Source organism: Gekko japonicus, unplaced genomic scaffold (assembly GCF_001447785.1).
Source record: "Gekko japonicus isolate JY-2015 unplaced genomic scaffold, Gekko_japonicus_V1.1 scaffold1092, whole genome shotgun sequence".
NCBI lineage: Eukaryota > Metazoa > Chordata > Lepidosauria > Squamata > Gekkonidae > Gekko > Gekko japonicus.
The window spans coordinates 269,701-290,135 of NW_015163632.1; the positions used below are offsets into that span (position 1 = coordinate 269,701).

At 46.7% G+C, this 20,435-nt stretch overlaps 1 protein-coding gene across 1 annotated transcript in view; it reads left to right on the forward strand.

Moving 5' to 3' along the window:
• RREB1 (ras responsive element binding protein 1) overlaps nucleotides 1-20,435 on the forward strand; it is a 175,867-nt gene that overhangs the window by 98,049 nt on the left and 57,383 nt on the right. The window contains exons 3-6 of the mRNA XM_015407545.1: nucleotides 354-485; nucleotides 1,262-1,462; nucleotides 9,986-10,075; nucleotides 11,992-12,155. Coding sequence (XP_015263031.1) covers nucleotides 1,349-1,462; nucleotides 9,986-10,075; nucleotides 11,992-12,155 — 368 coding nt within the window. The 5' untranslated portion in view covers nucleotides 354-485; nucleotides 1,262-1,348. The remainder of the gene's footprint in view (nucleotides 1-353; nucleotides 486-1,261; nucleotides 1,463-9,985; nucleotides 10,076-11,991; nucleotides 12,156-20,435) is intronic.

The window sequence follows — 20,435 nt, forward strand, 5'->3', positions numbered from 1 at the left end:
TGGTGGGCATGTTGGGGAGAGGTTCCAGTAACCACCCCCCAAGTTTTGAGCCGCTCTGGGCATGCGTGGTGGGGTTCCTGCGCATGCCCGAGGTCTGGGTGCGAAAATCCGTTAAGAGCTTGCTACAGTGCCGATCGATCCAGCGCATGCGCACTAGATCCCATGGGTGTGTGTGCACAGATGACCACTCGAAGATCATCAGTTACAGGTAAGCAACCTGTTTTTACTGCTCTGAGAGCTGTGATTCTAAATATCGAATTGTTATATTACTTTGTACGTGACGTTTGGATGCATCTCATGATCTTTGCCATTAGAGCTTAACCTTTTCCGCCCTTCTCCTTTTCGTCATCCAGTGCTAACCGGTGCTGCTGAGGAAAGAAGTCTCTGGGTCTAGATGGGACTAAGCCTGCCACACTGATAACAGGAGAGCGGCAGGCAAGGAAGGGGACATCCCACTGGACAGTGTCAAAAGAAGAACAATGAAGGTAATTAGCTCAGCTGGAATGGCTGGTTTAAGATTAGAGCGATTTTAGAAATTTATTTGTAATACGTGCTTATCTGCAGTATCTCACTGGACAAGATAGTGCTGCGTGTCCAACCATCCATCCAGGAAAGTCGTCTTCGTTTGTTTGTCTCTTCATTCCTGTAGTCATTGGAAGAGCAGTCGTGTGGATTGGTGGGGTGGATGGAGAAGGGATAAGGGGATGAATTGGACTCCTTTCTGCAGGGGAGCTGTGCTTTCAGAAGAGCCATTTGTCCTCCCTCACTCTGACTGCTGTTCGTCCACTCTGGTCCCACAACTCTCTTTCAGTCTAACCTACCTCCACTGGATGGTTGCTGTCAAGGCAAAATGGAGGAGGGGGACAAAGATGAGCCTACCTGGGAATAGTGTCTTTGAATAAGAGATTGTCCTTCAATCGCTGATTTTCGTCTTTTACTATTTATTTAAAACAATGCTATCCCATCTTACATTCTCAGGCACCTAATAGTGCAACACCAGGTTGCAAGAATACAAAATGTAAGCGTGCAATTAACAAGATTTTTTAAAAAGTGACGTATTTCAAAACTTCATAGAAAGATCTCAAAAATGCACAGGCTACAGATGTAAAAGTACAGAGAATTAAACCAGAATTTTAACAATCCTCTTAATGGATGAGGTACAAAGGACGTATTGTTGTTGTGGTGGCTACTTTTATTGACTGGATGTCTGACCTTCCTCTCCCCCCCCCCTTTTTTTTTTGGTACTTGCTCACAATCCCAGAGAATAAACGTGGAAGCTTGAGCAGTTCTGTGGCATCACCAGGGTTATCAAACTGTTGAAGACACGGATTTGTCCTCTGTTGACACCATGATGGCGGCTGTCATGAGCTTGGGGAAGATACCTGAAAATGGTGTGGTGTCTCCAAACGTTAAATCCCCACCAAAATCGCTTACTCCTAATCGGATTGGCCGTAGAAACCAGGTAAAGAATAAGCAGACTTTTTTTGATACAGAATACTGTCGTTTTTTAAAAACAAAGCAAGCTTCCCCTCAATCATTTGTGGCCACCAAGTCCCACAGTCCCAGTCTCATTATGACCTGGTATGTTAAAGTGAATGCAATCCAGTTTAATTTTCTGTCTGTTAAAATATGTTTAACCTGCTTTTGGTCCTCTGCTGTGTCTTAAGACCATCAGTTTAAAGGCATGAAACCGCAGCACAAATGCACTTTTAAAAAAATCCAGGGCTTTGCTGTTATGATCAACACTTTGATTTCGTATAGGCATTTGCCAGTTTATGGCAGGTCTTTCCCCCCCGTACACGAGCTTATCCATCCTTGTATGCACAGTTTGCCATAGAAATTGTATTGTGAAAATTGGAGGTATACAGATTACAGCAGGGATGGTCCCATTGTGTATGAATAAATATCGCTGGTACCTGAAAAAGTGCAGCCATGGTAGCACATTGCCTGGGTCTCGTGTTTCATGGCCGTGGACGCTCATAGCATGCAGTTCCCTTCATCATTTCCCAGGCTGCATCCTTTGCTGTGTGATTTCCAGAGCAGGAAAGGAAACCTGCAGTGATTTCTGGCTGTTTTCAGCTGTGGGACCATAAGATGAGAAGAGGTAGAGCCTGTTACCAGCAAGTGACTGGGCTTCCTTTTGGATGTCAGGTGTGATGAACTGACCTCCAAAAGCAGGCTGCTTAGTGCATCAGATTCAGAGAACTGGAAAATTAGGGATTAATGCCTCATTGTAAAGCTGATGCCTGCATGCCTCTTTCTGATTGGTGAATGGCAGCTGAGGAGAGCTTTCAAAAGTCTTTTTGTTGTTGTTGTATTTTTTAAAAATATATGTGTTTGTGTGTATGTGTGCAACTAGAAGTCATGGTGACTTCTGGTGACTGACCCCTACTGGGGGCCCAGAGCATATTCAGAGAGGTGGCTGAATAAAGCCTGCCCCCACCTCCGGTATTCCAAGGAGGTCTCCCATCCAAGTACTTGCTAGAGTCGACCCTGCTGAGCTTCCGAGATCTGACAAGACAGGTTTGCTTGACCTATCCAGGTCAGGGCAAACTTTCAAAAAGTCTTGTCAGTCTGGTCAGAGAGAGTCAGTCATCATTTGGACTTTGGCTTGGCAGTAGCCAATCAAAAGGAGTGTTTGTTCCAGTTTGAGGGAAACAGACAAGTTCACTTGGGAAGTGGAGGGACATGACTCCTTGCCCTTACTGCGTACCATCACATTTGAGGGAAAAGTTCAGAAATCAGAATTTACAATCTTAAGTATTGCCAGTCTAGCCAAACAGAAAAAAGATTATTGCTCCTAGAAAGAGGAGGATATTTCTTCCCCTGTTATTCGGTGGGTTCAACTCAGAAGGGAATCCTGGTTTATGTGAAAAGGGAAATTGTCTTAGACTCCTCAAGTGTCAAAAAAGAAAGTTGTAATCCCACAAGTGAAGTATTTCAATACAGGAATAAAGTGCTAACTTCCAGGAAACTCAGATAGTTATGAGAGACTTTATTGGGATACATTGTTGCTGAAACAAATCTCCAAGGCAAATGAATACTTCACCGTTAAGAACTGAGTCTCTATACTCTGTTGCCTGTTCAAGATATTATGATTTGTATAAACAACAAAATTTACCGCAACTTCTTGTCCCCTGCCCTATTCCTAACCCAACTGTGCCTGTTCAATAAAATCAACTTTCTTTGTTTGAACTTTACTTCATGTCAAATGCCATTTCCAAAGGGATTTATAAGAGGGCTCCTGCTTAGATAAATCCCTGGCCTGGGCAAAAACTAACTAACTTCTCTATCACAGGGTGGGACATGCAGAAAGTTATAATTCCATTATTAAAACACGCTACTAAGAGGCTGCTCAGTCAGAGTGGTGAACAGCATTTTGGTGGGAAAGTCTGCCTCACAATGAAGAAGAAGCAGGGGTCTGTCATATCAAGCAGGCGTAGTTGAATTGTTCTGGGAGGGACAAAACTCCTAACCATTGTTTGTGTTCTCTCAGGGCTATTTCAGTCAAGACAGTGTCACCCATTAGTACACCGGAAAACATGCAACGAAATACTCTTTTGTTGGCAGAGGCAAACATGCTGCATGTTACCAAGTGCTCTTGTGATGTTTAGCCTGGTGACTGAGCAATCAGGATGGATCTTCAAAATCTTGCCGCTAGAATGGTGTAAGGGACTGAGGGCTGAGCCATGGAAGCTTGCAAGTTTGCTGTTCCCATGCATGTGGTACCCGGTTTCGCGTGCTGAAATGTTCCTGGGGGGCTCTGCTTGGCCTGTTGGGGGAAACTGATGAGTCTGCTTTCCCCCAGCACCCCCAACAGCACACACCTGGGATTATTACCAGTCAAGGCAATGCTGCAGAGAGAAAGGCTCAGTCTCCATCCTCGATGCACGCCACAGTTGTGATCCAAGTCAGGCACTGTGGTCACAGGAATTGGGGAGAAAAATGCATGTCAGGTGTGAATGTTACACTGGGCACAGGGTGTGGTACCCAAACCCCATGTGTGCCATCTGTATAGCATGAAGAGGCTCTGAGAGTAACCCACCTTACAGGGTTGTAGTGAAGAAGAAGAGATTGGATTTATACCCCACTCTTCACTGGGAGTTTTAGAGCTTCTTACAATCTCCTTTCCCTTCCCCTCCCCACAACAGATGCTCTATGAGGTAGACGGGGCTGAAAGAGCTCTGAGAAAACTGTCCTTGAGAGAACAGCTCTGACAGAACCATGGCTTGCCCAAGGTCATCCAGCAGGTGCAAGTGGAGGAGTGGAGAATCAAACCCGGTTCTCCCAGATTAGACTGCACGCACTTAACCACTTAACCAAAGAACAGTGTATGCCAACCTGAGCACCTTTGAAAAAAGGGTGGGATAGAAATGTATTAAAATAACCAGTGCAAAAGAGATTTGGTTCCAACCTTCAGAGCTCGTCACTGTGCTTTAAAGTTTATTCCTTCCAGGAGGGCTAGAAACAACTTCTTTCTTTCTTAACCCCCCCCCCCAAAAAAACCAAACAAACTACAGTTCTTAAAAGACTTGCAGGGGATCTTGCAAGTGTTACGGAGTCTTTCTGGAGAGCGGTGTGATGTGGAAGGCGCTCATTTCTCACTGCTAGCCTGCCCTTAAGGGCCGGATTTAGAATGAGAAAGGACTGAACTTAGGCTAGCATTAGAAAAACGAGTGTGTTCAGATCCCTCAGGAACAGGGCATCAGACTATGTGAGCTGCCATCCCGGTTTGATCAATTGCAGGCGTAGTTGAACTGCCTTGCTCAGAGAGAGGCGAGGAGGGGCGCCAGGGCACAGCTGCCTGTCAGAATAGCATGTGGTTGGGGTGGGTTTTGTGTGTGTGTGTGTGTGTGTGCGCGGGCACAGGCGGGCAGGCTGCTTCAGGGCAGTCCTTTACAGCCACTGACCTTTTAATTCCAGCAGCCTTTTCGCTGGGCATTAGATCAAGAGAGTAAATGTGAGGGGATTAAAAGAGATGCTTGTGTGTTACAAAAATAAATAAATAAGGGGGGGGATGTGTTGTGGGGAGAGGGAGAGTGGTTTTCCCTGTAGGTCAGCCCAGACGTTAGCCCTCCCATCCTGCTTGCTTGCTCAAGCTGTCTTGTGATAAGGAGGTTTTTGCACAGGCAGGCAAGTGGGTGGCAGTTTTTTAGGAGCCCGCTTCTGTGTTTGTGGCCTGGGGTTCGGCTTCCATTTTTGCTGGGACTGACCTGCAGGGCTGCTGCTGCTGCTCCTGTTGAAGGTGGACCCATTATTGCCCAACAGCTCTGGATTCCTGTTGAATGAGTGGCATTTGCAAGATTGTCTCAAGATTTTAAATTTGCATTGCAAATCTTTGGCACAAGAAGAGAGGAGGGGGGAGCAGCGGATGATGAAGTCTTTGATAGCTGTGCATCAAAAATATCTGCTAACCAGCTTTTACCGTGGGCAGTGCTATTAACTAGGTAATAAAATGCGCAAAGGCAGTATTCCTCTGACATGCTGGACGTTGGAGACAAACAAGAAGGCAAATGCCATCGTGTCCTGTTCCTAAATTTCCCAGCAGCTGTTGGAGGCAGAAAACTAGACTGACCTCTTCGCAGTCCAGCCATTCTGTTCTCAGGGTGCTACAATTTGGTGGCTTTTCTCTGTTCTAACCATAGAGCGGAGGGAAATTTTAAACACAGGGTTCTTGGCATTTCTGATGGTGACGGTTTCTTTGCTGTGGTGTTCTGTCTACCTCTTAAAGCGGCTCGTACTATGAACTCTGCCACTGTAAACTTTCTGTTCCTGTGCTGGGAGGGGCTCTCTGTGTGTGCACGTGCAGCGGGGGGGGGGTGTCTCCTGCCTGAGGACTTCGTCCTAGCTAGAGACCATGGCCTGTTGCGATTGTACATATAGCTACATTTGTACATATACCCTGTTTCCCCGAAAATAAGACCTACCCCAAAAATAAACCCTAGCAGGATTTCTATGCATTTGTGGTATAAGCCCTAGTGTGCCTTCTTGAGAAAAAATAAATATAAGACAGTGTCTTATTTTCGGGGAAACACGATATTTGAGTCCTGTGGCCCCCTCAGAGAGCAACGAGATCCCTTTGGGTTTGTACTCTCGAGAGATCCCTTTGGGTTTGTACTCTTGAGAGTCAGAACTCCCTTAGTCAGTACATAATTTCTCACCTCTCCGCCCCATCCATTTTCCCACACCAAGCTCTCATTTGTCTCTTCAGTGAGTCGGGAAGTGAAGCAACCCAATGCAGAACTCAGAATGAGTGGGGTCACTTGACCGTCGTTATCGAATTAGCTGCTAATTCCGTCTCTTAACTCAGGGAAGCACTCTTCTGTCGGCAGGGATCCAGGCCTGTGGTGCGGTGGTCTCCCTTTTTAAAGTGTCTTCTGGCCGAGCTACTTTTACAGAAGTTTAGCTCAGCTTTTGGTGCGTACACAGAATCCTCCCTGCTCTCTGGTTCACTGCTGCTATGGTATGCAGCCCAGTCACTGAGTGAGCAAGAGAGGAGAAGTTTGGAGGGGCTGGGTTAATGTTAAACCAAAGGACTCCTGCTAATCTGTGTTGGCTGAGCCACAGTGTGCCTTTCCCCTCCCTGTTTTTTGCAGGGGGCCGGTTCTTCCCCACCCTGCAAAAAGTGATGAGCAAAGCTTCTGAACAATTCATGCACAGAGCAGTAGACGATAGCTTTCCTTCAGCGGGGGAAACACAGTCTGATTTCACAGGCCCTGGGGATTAAAACTGTAAACGGTCGGCACAGCTGCAAGAGTTTTTCTTCCCTGTTTGTTCCCTCTTCTTGAAGACCATGTTTAACAGACTCGCAGCAAAGTGGGATATGAAGGCTATTCCATGAACGATTTTTTTTTTTGGGGGGGGGGGCTTGTCATACCCTGATATGCCCTGCACACAAATTGAAAGAGGGTTTGTTTGTATGACTGAACACACAAGTGTGAAAATACAAAATCTCCCCTGGTTCTCTGTTACCTGCTGTTTGCTAAATGAAGGTGAGACCAAAGGAAGCATGCAGTGCAGCATTAACCTGTGGAACTCATTGCTACAGGAATTGTTGAACATCAGTTATAGACTAAGGAATACACAGAAGGGCAAACCCATTAGTGTAAGAGGTTTGTTTTTCTTGGAAGTATTCAAATGTTAAAAAGGCACATCTCTCTCATTTTTATATTATTTTTGAATGATTTTATCATTCAGTCCTATAATTATAGGGGGGGTTTAATGAATGAGGGGGAAAGGGGATCAAGGAAAGACAAAGCAGATATCATATTTGAGGAGCAGTGGGTTTTCCATGACTGGAATGGCACTGAATCACCGGTTCTTAAAGACCCTTGTTTTGTGCTTGAAGTTGACCTATAATTTTTGTATAAGAATCTAGAAGCAGATGAAAGAGAGCAGTTCCATGTGTTTGTATGTTACAGTTGTATGGAGGATAACAGAACAGGAATAAGGTAGTGATACCCAGTACATAAAGAGATCTGGGCCTTGGATTCAAATGCCGCTTTGCAGCTATAGCACTCATACCACACTGCACTGCCTATACCAGTGTTGGCAGCTATAGACATGTATAAAAAGGAGATGTGCATTCCTAAACCTTTGGAGGAACACTGTGACAGGTCTCTGCCATTTTTTTGTGTGCTTACCTCAGTAAACATTGGTGTACCTGTGGTGCTATAGACATTATGAAGCCACATCAAACCAAAGTTTCTCGAAGTGATGCATTTTCTTTTCATTTCAATTCACGGTCTTTAGAATTTGCATCATTTCTGAGTAATATTTTGTGTCCTGTAGGCTTAGCGTATGAAAATGGATTGTGTGCGTGTGTGTGGGGGGGGGCAAAATAGCAGTGTTTTTGACTGAGTTACAATTTCTTCATGTTTTCTTCTTCGTCCTCCTCCTCCCCTCCTAAAAAGCTATCTAAGTCAGTATGGTGCACATTTCCTCAGGAGTCAGTTCTACCGAAATTGGTAGGACTTCTGAGAAGGGGGTGGGGGCAGGATCAGGCCGCCTTTCCTAAGCCTCGAAGGGCCTGATCAGACAGGCCTGAAGTGAGTGTATGTGTGTGAACTGTATGAAAGCATTGGTGACTTGAATTGTGTGGACAACTCTACCCTTTCCTGCAAAATGGTGTCTCACATTGGCTATTTAAAGCAATTGAGGGGAAGAGAAAGCCATTTAACTTGTTTTCATCCCAGAGTTCCATTCTGTCCTTGGTTTGAAAGGCCTACTGTCTGACTCAGCGTCTCAAGGACGTACTTTCAAAAGCACAGGACACTCTTCTTCTCTTACACTGAAATAAATTCTTCTGATTCTTCTGATTTGTAGCTAGAGTTGCCAACTTCAGTTTGGGAAATTCCTGGAGATTGGGGTGAGGGTAGAGCCAAAGGAGGGCAGGGCTTGGGGAGACGAGGGGCCTCAGTGGGGTGTAATGCCACAGAATTGACCCTCCAAAACAGCAGTTTTTTCGAGAGAAATTGATCTCTGCCGTCTGGAGCTCAGTTGAAATTCCAGGTGATCCCCAGGCCCCATCTGGAGGTTGACAGCCATATTTGTAGCAGTTGGAAAAGTCATGTCAATCATGCCTCGTGTGGGGGGCTATTTTTAAAAAAAAACAAAACACCAAAAATGACGATTATTACTGCCTTTCCCCCCACCCTCTCAGTCATTTTCAGTGAGGAGTGAATCTGGAACTCAGTGCCACAGGAAGGGACTCAGTGGAACAGCGTCTCTGGAGGTTTGAGCGGGGGAATAGGTGTGGCAGATATGAGGCAAAGCCTGTACCTACTGGAGAGGGGGACGATTGGTACTCCTTGAGCATCTTGTGGACAGTTATTCTTGGGAAGATCTCTGCTGTTACCACAGACATCTTAGTCAGATTATAGTTGGGAGAACATACATTACTGGTAGCTAATCTATCTAAGGTCCTGACCTGGGTAGCCTAGGCTGGCCTGATCTCACCAGTTCTTGGAAGCTAAGCAGGGTTCATATTTGGATGGGAGGCCACCAAGCAAGTCTCTGGTCGCTATGCAATGGCAGGCAGGGACAAACCACCTCTGAACATCTCTTGCCTTGAAAACCCTACGGGGTTGCCATTGATGCTCCCTCTAAGCTGTGGAGTCCCGTGAGCAAAAATTCTACTTTGTGAGCTACTGGGATTAAAGTCATGAGCGAGCTCTGGAGCCATCCTTCCAGAGCTAAGACAAAAATATGTGAGCCGGAGGCTAAAAAGCTGTGAGCTAGCTCACACGAACTCAGCTTAGGGGGAACACTGGTTGCCATAAGTCGGCGCAAGTTGTCGGCACTTTTCCTCCACCCAGCAGTTCATAGAACTCTTCGTTGTATGAAGTTGTCAATGTTGCTATGAGCTGTTCTTCTTCCATGCCTCTAGCTTGCTCTGGCCATCAGTGTTTAGAGTGTGTGTGTCATATCCTGACCTCTGGGGGTACCTGGGGTCCCCTAAAAGCATATTGAAGGAGTCGCCCACAGTGCACAATTGTAGGGTGATTGTGGCGTGGTAAGGCCACGAGTTCTGTGCTTGGTACCCCATTTGTGTTTCCTTCCAGACAGTAAGAATCTTCTACGTTGTGCAGGGGTCCCTTTGGAGACAAATCAGTGTGAAAAGCCTTCAAATATAGCAACAGCTTGAAAACCACTCCTGTTTCCTTTATTCTGTGTGCCTGACGTGTGCCAAATTCCATATAGTGAAGGGCTGAGCTACAACCTGATCGTAGGCCCAACACTATTTCTACCCCCACCCTTTTCATTATACTGTTTTAAGTACCGGTTGCAAATTTTTGGAAAGAACTTGCCTTCTTGAGGATCTGCTTGGATGATTTCCCAGGTAAGGTTATGTTGTGCCGTTTGCTTCAACAATGTGAGAGGTGTAATATTTGCAGTTGTCGAAATGTTGGTTTCCTCTTCCTTGAGTTCTGTGGACATTTCTCTGAATTTTTATTTCTATTTTTTTAAAACAACAACAACACAGGAAACAAAAGATGAGAAGTCTTCCTATACATGTCCTCTGTGTGAAAAGATTTGCACTACCCAGCATCAGCTGACCATGCATATTCGTCAGGTAAGCTGATGGTTTTGTTTATTTATCTACTTCATTTATACCTCTGCCCTTTTCCCCACTGGGGACTCAAGGCAGCTTACTTTGTCCCCCTGTCGTCCATTTTACCCTCACAACAACCCTGTAAGGTAGGTTAGACGCTTGAATTTTATGTGGGAAAGTGGCTTCCTGGTCTGGATTGCTGTCCTGTTCGGTGGAACGAATTTTCTCATTCAAGCTCAGGAATTAAGACTGCTGTACTCCCCCCCCCATGTATATGTTGCCTCAAGAAACGTTTTCTTTGTCCTTCTGCTCCTGCTGTATTCTCTTTCTGCGGTAGTCTTTAAAACACTGGAGGCTTGAGGGGAAAAACACTTAAGTAGTGAACATTGCCCATAGTTTCAGCACAATACTCTTCAGTCCCTTAGTTGGCGGCGGTGGCTGCTGCTGCCCCCCCCCCCCCCCCCCCCGCCACGAACAGACTCTGGGCGATCTACAGTCATTACGAAACATTTACAATTAATGTATAGTTAAAAAACAAAAAACATCAACAAGACAATAAATTCAACCAATCCAGATGGCAATTACACTGATGTATTCTGTGTCTTGTTCTGAATAAAGAAGCTTCTGGAGGCATTGGGTGTAGGGGGGGGGACACAGGCTGCATGTTTTAGGGATTGCAGGAACATACAAGATGCAAAGAGACCTTTCAGGACTATCTTGTTTAGGGGAAAAGGTTACGGTTGAGAGCAGTTTTCAGAATTTTCAAGGTTACCATAAATAAGAGGACAAACGAATGTTTACCTAACCTAGTGAAGAATAAGAAGCAATGGCTTTATCTTGGCAAGGAATCCACTTTCGACTGGCTATTGAAGGACTGTTCCTACCAGTTAAACAAAACAGATTTCTTGGAAGAGTTGTGGAATCGCCTTCTCTGGCAGTTCTTAAAGAGGAAGACTAGAGATGAGTCTGTTATTTTTGTGGTTAGGCCTTTAGGCAATCCCGGCTTGGCTGGTTCACATCTTAAGGTAGCTTCCAAAGTCAGTGCCTCAAAATACATTCAGGGGGGCTGCTTATGAAAGAGCACGCCCAGAAGCACACTGCTTGCGAGGAGTGCTGCATCCACGTGGAGACTGTGTGCATCTGCAGCAATTGTGTGCAATTCTGGCAGATCCCCTGCCCTGCTTCGTCCTTTTCTTTTTTAAACCCGCATGCAGTTTGTGGAAGTCACAGTGGCTGTCTCTCCTCCTTTTCCTCCCCCACCCCCTTGTTAAAATTCTCACCAACGGGGCCTCTGAGGGAGCGCTGGCTGGCTGCAAGGCAGCATCCTCCCCAGATCTTCACATGGGGTGGGCGGGAGGTACGAACCAGCTCAGTAGCCTTGGATGATTGGGTTAGATGACTCAAGAAGTAATCCACTTAATTCCATTTTTACTGGACCAGTCGATAGTGAAAGGGTTTTTCTGAATGCTCCACTTTTCATGTAACGTAACCCCTCCCGAGGCTATATTTGAAGGCAAGGGAGCCCACAGTTGTTAGTCTTTCAGATGTCTGAAGACGGTTCAGTTTGGTTAAGAGTCCCAAACTAGAATCTGAAAGAACCCCCCACTCTACCACGGAAGCTCAGTGGGTGACCTTGGGCTAGTTGTATACCCTTTACCTAACCTAACTCACAGGGTGTTTGTTAGGATAAAACAGAGGAGATATCAAGCCTCTATGGGGAGAAAAGTAGGCTATTATCAAAAACATGTCCTTTCTATAACTTCATGTTGGGCTGAACCATAACCAGAGAGTTAAAAAGAATTGTGTTAACACACAGGTGCTTCTTGCTAACTGTTACACTGAACCTTGTCCTGGAGGATTAATTGCAAATGACTTTAAAGTGCCCTTGGATCTGAACAGGGGAGAACTCAGTGGAAATCTGTTGTTGCTCTCTTTAGCACAATACTGACACTGGAGGGACAGACCATTCCTGCAGCATCTGTGGAAAGTCTTTGAGCTCAGCAAGCTCCCTGGATCGCCACATGCTTGTGCATTCAGGTGAAAGGCCTTATAAATGTTCGGTGTGCGATCAGTCCTTCACTACCAATGGAAACATGCACAGGTAAGAGCTAGTGTGGAAGATACGTGTGTATGCACGTGCGTGCTCCGGGCGTGGCTTAATCCATGTCCTTTATCCCCTTTCATGGCTGCAGTTCCTTTTGGCGCGCACACATTTTCTCCTGACAACTGCTCCTCGCAGTGAGTCATGGGTCTTCTCTTGGGACAGCTTGTGGGACTGTGGGGGCTTGAGAGACAGTCTGTCTGGGCACGTGGAGATCTGTTTGGCTCTGTGTGCCGGAGGCCTCTTCTCCAGCAAGCTATATATTTAGGTATGTATGTATGTATTTATTTATTTAATTCGGTTTATACCCCGCTCTCCCTGCCAAAGGCAGGCTCAGGGCGGCTTACATAAAATTTCACATAAATACAATTAAAACCTATCATGGGCACATAGACATAAAATAACATTCATTTCAAATATCCTAGAACGCTGGAACATAAAATGCAGATTAAAAAACGGGAGCAGAAGTTATTTAGAATGCAGCTTAAGGTGACTGTATGTTCTGACGGTATTCACGTCAACTCAGTTATTGTGCGGTGGGCACAGGCTGGAGATAAAAGATGGTGAAGCCGGGGCACAGGGGAACTCCTCGGCAATGCTCCCTCTAAGCTGTGGAGTCTTGTGAGCAAAACTTCTACTTTGTGAACTGCTGGCATTAAAGTTGTGAGCAAGCGATTTGGCTGCTGCCTAAATTAGTTTGCTCTTCTGGAGCCAGCCTTCCTGAGCTAAGACAAAAATGTGTGAGCCAGAGGCTAAAAAACTGTGAGCTAGCTCACATTAACTCAGCTTAGAGGAAACATTGCTCCTTGGTGTATAATGCGGCTCCTTAGTCAAAAGCTTGGCGGAAGAGCTCCGTCTTGCAGGCCCTGCGGAACTGTAGAAGGTCCCGCAAGGCCCTGATCTCTTCCGGGAGCTCATTCCACCAGGATGGAATCACCACTGAGAAGGCCCTGGCCCTGGTTGTAGCCAGCCTGGCATCCCTGGGGCATGGAGAGGGCCCCAAGTGACAATAGTTTGCAATACTGTACTGGAGCTCTTCCCTGGTTGGATTTTGAACTGTCTTTGGGATCAGCCTGATGGTTCAGATGCCTTTGTTAGAAAACGGCACACAGTTTTCGAACAGTTTTATCTCTGCAGCTGTCATTGTAGAGAGCCTGGCAGCCTTCCCCAAACTGCCTCCGTGGTGGTTCCTGACTCACTGAGCATCGCTGTCAGGAAGTGTGTCATGCCTCCAAAAGTGAAACAGCCCCTCTAGGATGGGTGATACCACTGCTTTGTCAGAGTTGAGCAGGTGGAATGGAAAAATAACCTCCTGTTGGTAGTATTTCTTCCGTGATCAAATTGGTGTGGTTTCCAATCTAGAGGTATGCCTTGCTTTGTTTCCTTTACCACGATTGTGCCACACTTTAGAAACCCCTCCAGATCTTTAGTTCAAACAGATATGTCAAATTTCAAGTCACTTTTTTTTTTTGCTTTTATTTGGTGCACCAATATAGACAAACCTCTGTGGAGGATCACATGAAAAACTGCCCTTCTGAAAGCATCCTTAATTTGCAGTTCGTTTCTTGCTTGCATCATTTGTGGACAATATCGGGAAACCAGTCACTAAACCTCAACCTGCAAACTTTTCTTTATCCATTCAGTAGTTTATAGTCCTAATACTTGAGAGTAAATACTCTAGCTCTCCATAGATAATGGGAGGTGCCCCCCCTCTCCAGTAAAGGATGTTGCATATAATGCAGAGTGATAGGAAGATCTTAAACAAGTTGCTTATCTGTTGCCGGGTTTCATGTTCATTTGGTGTCTTTAGGCGGTTCATCAGACATGATCTTTGGAAGCTTGGGTTTAAAGGAGGCAAATGGCAGGGCAGGTGAACAATATACCAGTATTTTAGTGTGCCTTTCCCCCCCTCCCCCCAAGACGTTCCTTCTAAGCTAAAAAGCTAAATACTGTGCTGAAATGACTAGAACTGTCTGCCCAAGGGCACAATTCAACTTGCAAATCCAAAGGTTTCTTTGGCATCTTTCATTGCAAACATTTTGTATTGTGTATTGAACTTTTTAAAAGAAATTGGCAAAGAAACCAGTCTGATGGTAATCTCAGAGAGGATTACATTTGTGGAGGTGTAGAAAGATGGCAGCAGCACTCTCCCCCAACCCCGTAAGACCTTAAGTAGTGCCCTAAGGTGCGGGACCGAAGGTTGTGCTCATTTTAAAACAGCAAACTTTATTGTTGGCTTCAGTAGAAGCATTTCAGTGTTGCCAACAAACTGACCCTGTGAAATAGGCTTAGACTTGAGGATGCATTTTCAGTGGCATCTTCTGTTGTTTTTTAGAACCAAACCCCAAGTTCAGTATCCTGAAAGTAACAGTAATGACTCAGTGTGGAGAATTATTGCATCCAGCTATGCGGTTCAAGAGACACTGAATGTGGAGATCGTGTTGGCAGGATTTTTGCCTGTCTGCTGTGCCGAGCTGCCCATCTGATCCCTGGAGCAAGCTCTCTTCAGATACCTCTCTTGTTAATGGGATCGATAACTTGCAAAATGTCGCAGGCCACTAGATGCCCTTTGCCTCGAGCACAATGCTCCATTGACCTGCATCATACTGGCCTCTTCCCTGGTCACAGAAGGAGAATATTTTGACATGTTGCTTTTCTGAGTGGGGAAACTTGAATTGTGAAATGCATGCATTTGGAAGCTGCTGTGCTCTCCCACTCTGATGCTTTTGCAAGGCCCAAATCTTAGCTGTCCTCAGGACTGGAAAAGGGAAAGACTTGTAGTAATTCTCCAGGCCATTTGCCTAGTGTAACCTTAGTGCTGCCTTTTCCATATTCTTAAGCCTTACTGAGATCAGTGTGAAAGTTCCAGGCAAGCGTCAGGGACTTTTATTCCCCATTCCCTTTTAGATCTCCAGGGGCCTGTAGACTTTTCATAGGGTCCGGAGTACAGCGGTAGCTTTGGTCACATGCTCTGCTGGCAAACGTAGATATGAGCTCATACTAGCAGGTTTGCATTTTCCTCCTCTGTTCAGAGCCAGTGCCAGAAGGGATCCCATTCCCTTGAGAAAAACGGTGAGCTTATCCTGAATCAAGGAAAGGTGGGGCTCTTCGAGTTGTTTTTGCAAGCTGCTGCATTTGAGTCATATGTGTAAAGGCACGTCTGCATCACAAATACTAACATGCCACGGCTTCCTTTCCAAGAAATCCTTTGGAGGGGTGTTTTCAAGAGAGGGCGGCTCCTAAAGAGGGTTTTGTAGCATCCTCTCCACAATTCCCAGAAATGCTTGCTGAGCACCTGTGACCGTTGCACAGCCCAGTTCTGGCCATATTGGTTCCATAGGATAATTCCCTCCTTTCTCTGATCCATCAGAAAGATGCAGTCATTTTTTTTCAGTTAGCATCTTCTCCTTTCTGATGAGAACTTCTACTAAAAAACCCTGAAAACCCCGAATTCTGCATTTTGGTTCCTGTATGGGGGGGCTGTACTTCAGCTCACCTGGCCACGGAGAACAGGCAAAGATTTAAGACTGCGTAGATCTCTTAGGTTCTTTCTGCATTTGCCTGCCACTCCGGATTTTCTCAGTGTTCACATTGAGGCAATTTAAGTCCACGGCAAAACAGGATCCAAATAACCCCGGGGAAACAGCAGACTGAAACCGGGCTGACCACTGAAGGCTGGTAATGTAATGCAGAATGGGGGGGGGGGAACCTGGATTAAAAAGAAGGTTGAATTTGATTTTAATACAGAATTGCTTGGAGGACACCGCAGTGGACATGGATGAAAAGGAGAGTGCAAAAAAGTCTTCTGCAGGATGTCCTGTGACCACGGCCCATTTGCTGGCTCCTTTGTGTGTCACTTGTGCACAGGGGCCATGCTAATCTTCTCTGTATCATTTCAGTCTTAGTGTATGTGCTGCTAAAGTGAGTTTGCTGGCTCCTTCAGTGCTGCAATGCACTGCCACAAGTGGGTATGGTGATTGAGCAGGGAAAATGTCTCTTGGGAGTTCACAACTACTGAGAATTGGGTGTTTTTGTGAGGAAGAGACAAAACGGTAGGGGGCAAGCATTTCAGTAGTATCGTAACTTTCGGTTCTGAGGTGTTCCACATCGGGCACTGAATGTGTAGACCTCCGTGGGGGTGAGGGTGCCGCTGCTGAAGTCCTCAGGCTGCTTGGGAGTTGTTTGGTAAAAAAACGTCAGCGCCAATGTTCCCTCTAAGCTATGGAGTCTTGTGAGCAAAAATTCTTCTCTGTGAGCTGCCGGCATTAAAGTTGTGAGCCCAGTGATTTGGCTACTGCATAAGTTAGTTTGCTCTGGAGCCATCCTTCCTGAGCGAAGACAAAAATGTGTGAGCCGGAGGCTAAAAAACAGTGAGCTAGCTCACACTAACTCAGCTTAGAAGGAACACTGGTCAGCGCTGCCGTCTGTTGTTGCTTCTTTCTGATTGCTCTCACCTTTACCCATCAGCAGTATTCAGGGGCGGAGGGCGTTTTACCGCGTTAGACTATATACGAAGGTCCAGTGAGAAGAGCTTTCTGCCTTGCGGTGCAACTTGCCTCCCTTAAACCTCTGAGCAGCATAATTTCGACACTGTAATAATACATTCTGTCAGGCCAGTAGCCACGGTGGGGCATTTGGGGGCAGCGCCCCCCGCCCCAGGTTCCTGTCAGACCACTCCCACCCCCAGTGTGCCACGCTCCTTACCTGGTGGGCAGGCACCACTGCCTCACCGGCTCTTCCTGCTGCTTCTGCGGAGCGGGAGGGAGAGGGGTGGCCTCGCTGGGAAGCGGGAAGCAGCAGGAGGAGCCAGCGAGGCAGCGGTGCCTGCCCACCAGGCAAGGAGTGTGGCATGGCACAAGGGGGTGGGGTGGGGGTGGGTGGAATTGTGTGTCTGCGTGTGTGTATGGGGAGGGGGAGCAGAGGCAGGAAAGTTCATGTTCCGAACGAAGGGCAAGGGATTTGTCGCAAAGCGTCACTGCGCTTGAGCGGGAGAGGTTGCAGTTATAAAAAAAAATCTCTTTGCAAGGGAGTGAGGGCGCGGAGAGGAAGGGAGAGGGCAGGAGAACCTGGTGGCCAGCTCCAGGCTTCCAACTTGGACTAAGTTAAAAACAACCACCACCAAAAAAAAAATTAAATTGCAAGGGTGAGTGGAGTCTGCAGGGCAAGGTTCTCGAGAAGCAGCACGGTGCAGACACAGTGAGCGGGTGATGTCACGAGATGTCACCACGTTGGGGGGAATGTGCCTCCCGACTGAATATCTTCTGGCTACAGTGCTGCGTTTTGCTGCCTTTTCCCCTTCTTTGCCCCAGCCTAGTTGTAGACCTTAGGGTAATACTAGCAGCTGCATTTCAAGCAGAAAGAGTCTAGATATTAATAATGTTTTCATCTCTTGAGGACTTGCATGGCTGTTAACAGGCCACTGGAGAGAAGCCATTGAAGTCCTGTTAATGTTGCCAGTGGTGGAGCAAAGGCCTTCTGGGTATTGCTAGTTCCCTGCCAGAGTACTAAAGACCCAGTGCGCGCTACTCTGAGGAGGCCACACCTTCCACTCTGCATCCCTCTTCTGTGGAAATGAACCCTGCTTGGGAGGGAGGGAGGCTCCCTCTTCTTGTATTGCACAGTTCCCTACCTTTGTTGAAGTGAGGAGAAGAAGAGGAGATTGGATTTATACCCCGCCCTTCACTGAGAGTCTCAGAGCAGCTTACAAACTCCTTTCCCTTCCCCTCCCCACAACAGACACCCTGTGAGGTAGGCGGGGCTGAGAGAGCTCTTGACAGAACTGTCCTGGAGAGAACAGCTCTGACAGAGCTATGGCTTGCCCAAGGTCATCCAGCAGCTGCGAGTGGAGGAGTGGGGAATAATACTAAAAAAGAATAACATTAAAAAGATGGCCATAAAAGGGGAGAAGAATGGGATTCTTTGTGATCCTGCTGCTTAGTGAATGGCGTTCTTCAGGATCCTGCTTGTCAATGTAATATTTTATTTACTTGAGTTATACTCCGCCATTCTCCTTCGTTTTATCCTCACGGCAGCTCTGTGAGGAACGTCGGGCCGAAACGTCTGCGGCAGAGTGGGGATTCAAACCTGGGTCTGGCACTCTAACCACTGTGCCACGCTGGCTCTTAACACCTGCCGGCTTGTGATGTCACACGTTTAATAAACATTTAATCTCTCTTTAGTAATGGGCCTCAGTCCTTTCCCCATATGTGTGCAAGCATGTACGTGATCTCCAAGGTGCCCTGAAATCATCTCTAAAGAAAGTAGCAATTCCATCCCGATATGATATGTTTTCCTGTGATTTTCTGTTCTCAGCTTAATCTTCATAATCTTGCCGGCAAACAGGTTTAGACATGAGCTAGCTGCTGGGATCTCTTGTTTCTGTCTTGTTTCTCACCCAGTTGGTTACTACTGTGCCTTGACTATCAGGTGTTCTAGAGGCATAATCCACCGGAAACGTCTTCCGGGATGAGCTTCGTTGTAACGGGAGTGCCACCGGACCATTATTGCGCTCCTGCATATTCATTTTGATTGTTCTCGCACAGGAAGTCTTCCCTGTGGATTTGAACTCTTGAGGTGTGTCTTGAATTACTCACGGCTGCTGACCTCTTTAAACTTCTTTGCCGTCATCCCTGATTCCAAGCTCTCCTTTGCTTACCACATGTCTGAATTTGCCTGCTGTGCCAATTCGGCAGCAGAGCTTGAACAGAACGTTCTTTTTAAATTACTATTCTACACAATCCTGGCCGGGCTGTGTCATTGCATTGTACTCTGGCTGTTTCACTCTGTGTGACCTGCCTTTAGGTTCTTGTTTACCGGACATAAATGCTGCTTGCCCATCCAGTTTCTAACAGTTTTGTGAAGTAACCCTCCTGCTCGCTGTACAGCGTTTTTCACCGCAAGTACTTGTTTCAGGTTCTGGCATGGTGTAGTGCTTAAGAGTGGGGGATTCTAATCTGGTGACCCGGGTTTGATCCCCCACTTCTCCTCCACATAAAACCTGCTGGGTGACCTTGGGCCAGTCCCAGTTCTCTCAGAACTCTCAGCCCCACCCACCTCACAAGGTGCCTGTTGTGGGGAGAGGAAGGGAAGGAGATTGTAAACTGCTTTGAGACACATGAAACCTGCTGGGTGACCTTGGGCCAGTCAGTGTTCTCTCAGAACTCTCTCAGCCCCACTTACCTCACAAGGTGCCTGTTGTGGGGAGAGGAATGGAATGTAAGCCACTTTGAGACTCCTTACGGTAGAGAAAAATGTAGTATAAAACCCAGCTCCTCCTCCTCCTTTTTCATCCTGAGGGATGGGGGCAAAACTGGAAATCGGGGGAGGGTGGTTTGCGCTCAGTAGAGCAGAGTTCATCTGAGAGTCGTGCAGCATCTAGGTAAAGGTAAAGTTTCCCTTGCTCGAAAGCCAGTTGAGTCCGACTCTAGGGTTGCGGTGCTCATCTCCGTTTCAAAGCCGAAGAGCCAGCGCTGTCCGAAGACGTTTCCATGGTCATGTGACTGGCATGACTAAACACCAAGGCGCACGGAACTCTGTTACCTTCCCACCGAAGTGGTACCTATTTGTCTACTTGCAATTTCTTGCTTTCGAACTGCTAGGTTGGCAGGAGCTGGAACTAGAGATGGGAGCTCACTCCGTCATGCGGCAACCTGGGTCTTGAACTGCTGAACTACCGAACTTCCACAGCCTGCAGTTCAGCGTCTTAACCACTTGAGCCACCGCAGCTCCTCGTGCAGCATCTACCTCAGTGTAAAAAAGGGGAAATGCCTGGTGGCTCCATGTCTAGGGCTCTCTGTGTATGAGAGACAGAGGCTAGATAGGCAAACATCTCTCTCTGCATATGCAAATTTATTTTTATTTATTTATTGAGATTTATATCCCGCCCTTCCTGCAGGCGGGCTCAGGGCAGGTTACAACCGTAAATTGCAATCAATAGACAATTACGAGTGAATATCAAACAATTAAAACATTTAAAACAGTTAAAAGATAGGCATAATAGCAATTACACATTCAGTAATCCTAAAGCTGGGAACAGTTGGGCTGTGGCCGAACCACAGAGATCTTACCAACAGCCGCTTGTTAATAGCAGAAATGCAGCAGCTGCCGCAGGGAGGCCCATTAACGGATGCCCAGCGCCTCACCTGAAGGACCTGGTGGGACAGCTTCATTTTGCAGGCCCTGCAAAAAAGTAATAGGTCTCGCAGGGCCGTAATCTTGATTGAGAGCGAGTTCCACCAGCCCAGTGGAGGCTAAGTAAAGGTCCCTCAGGCCGGAGACAAC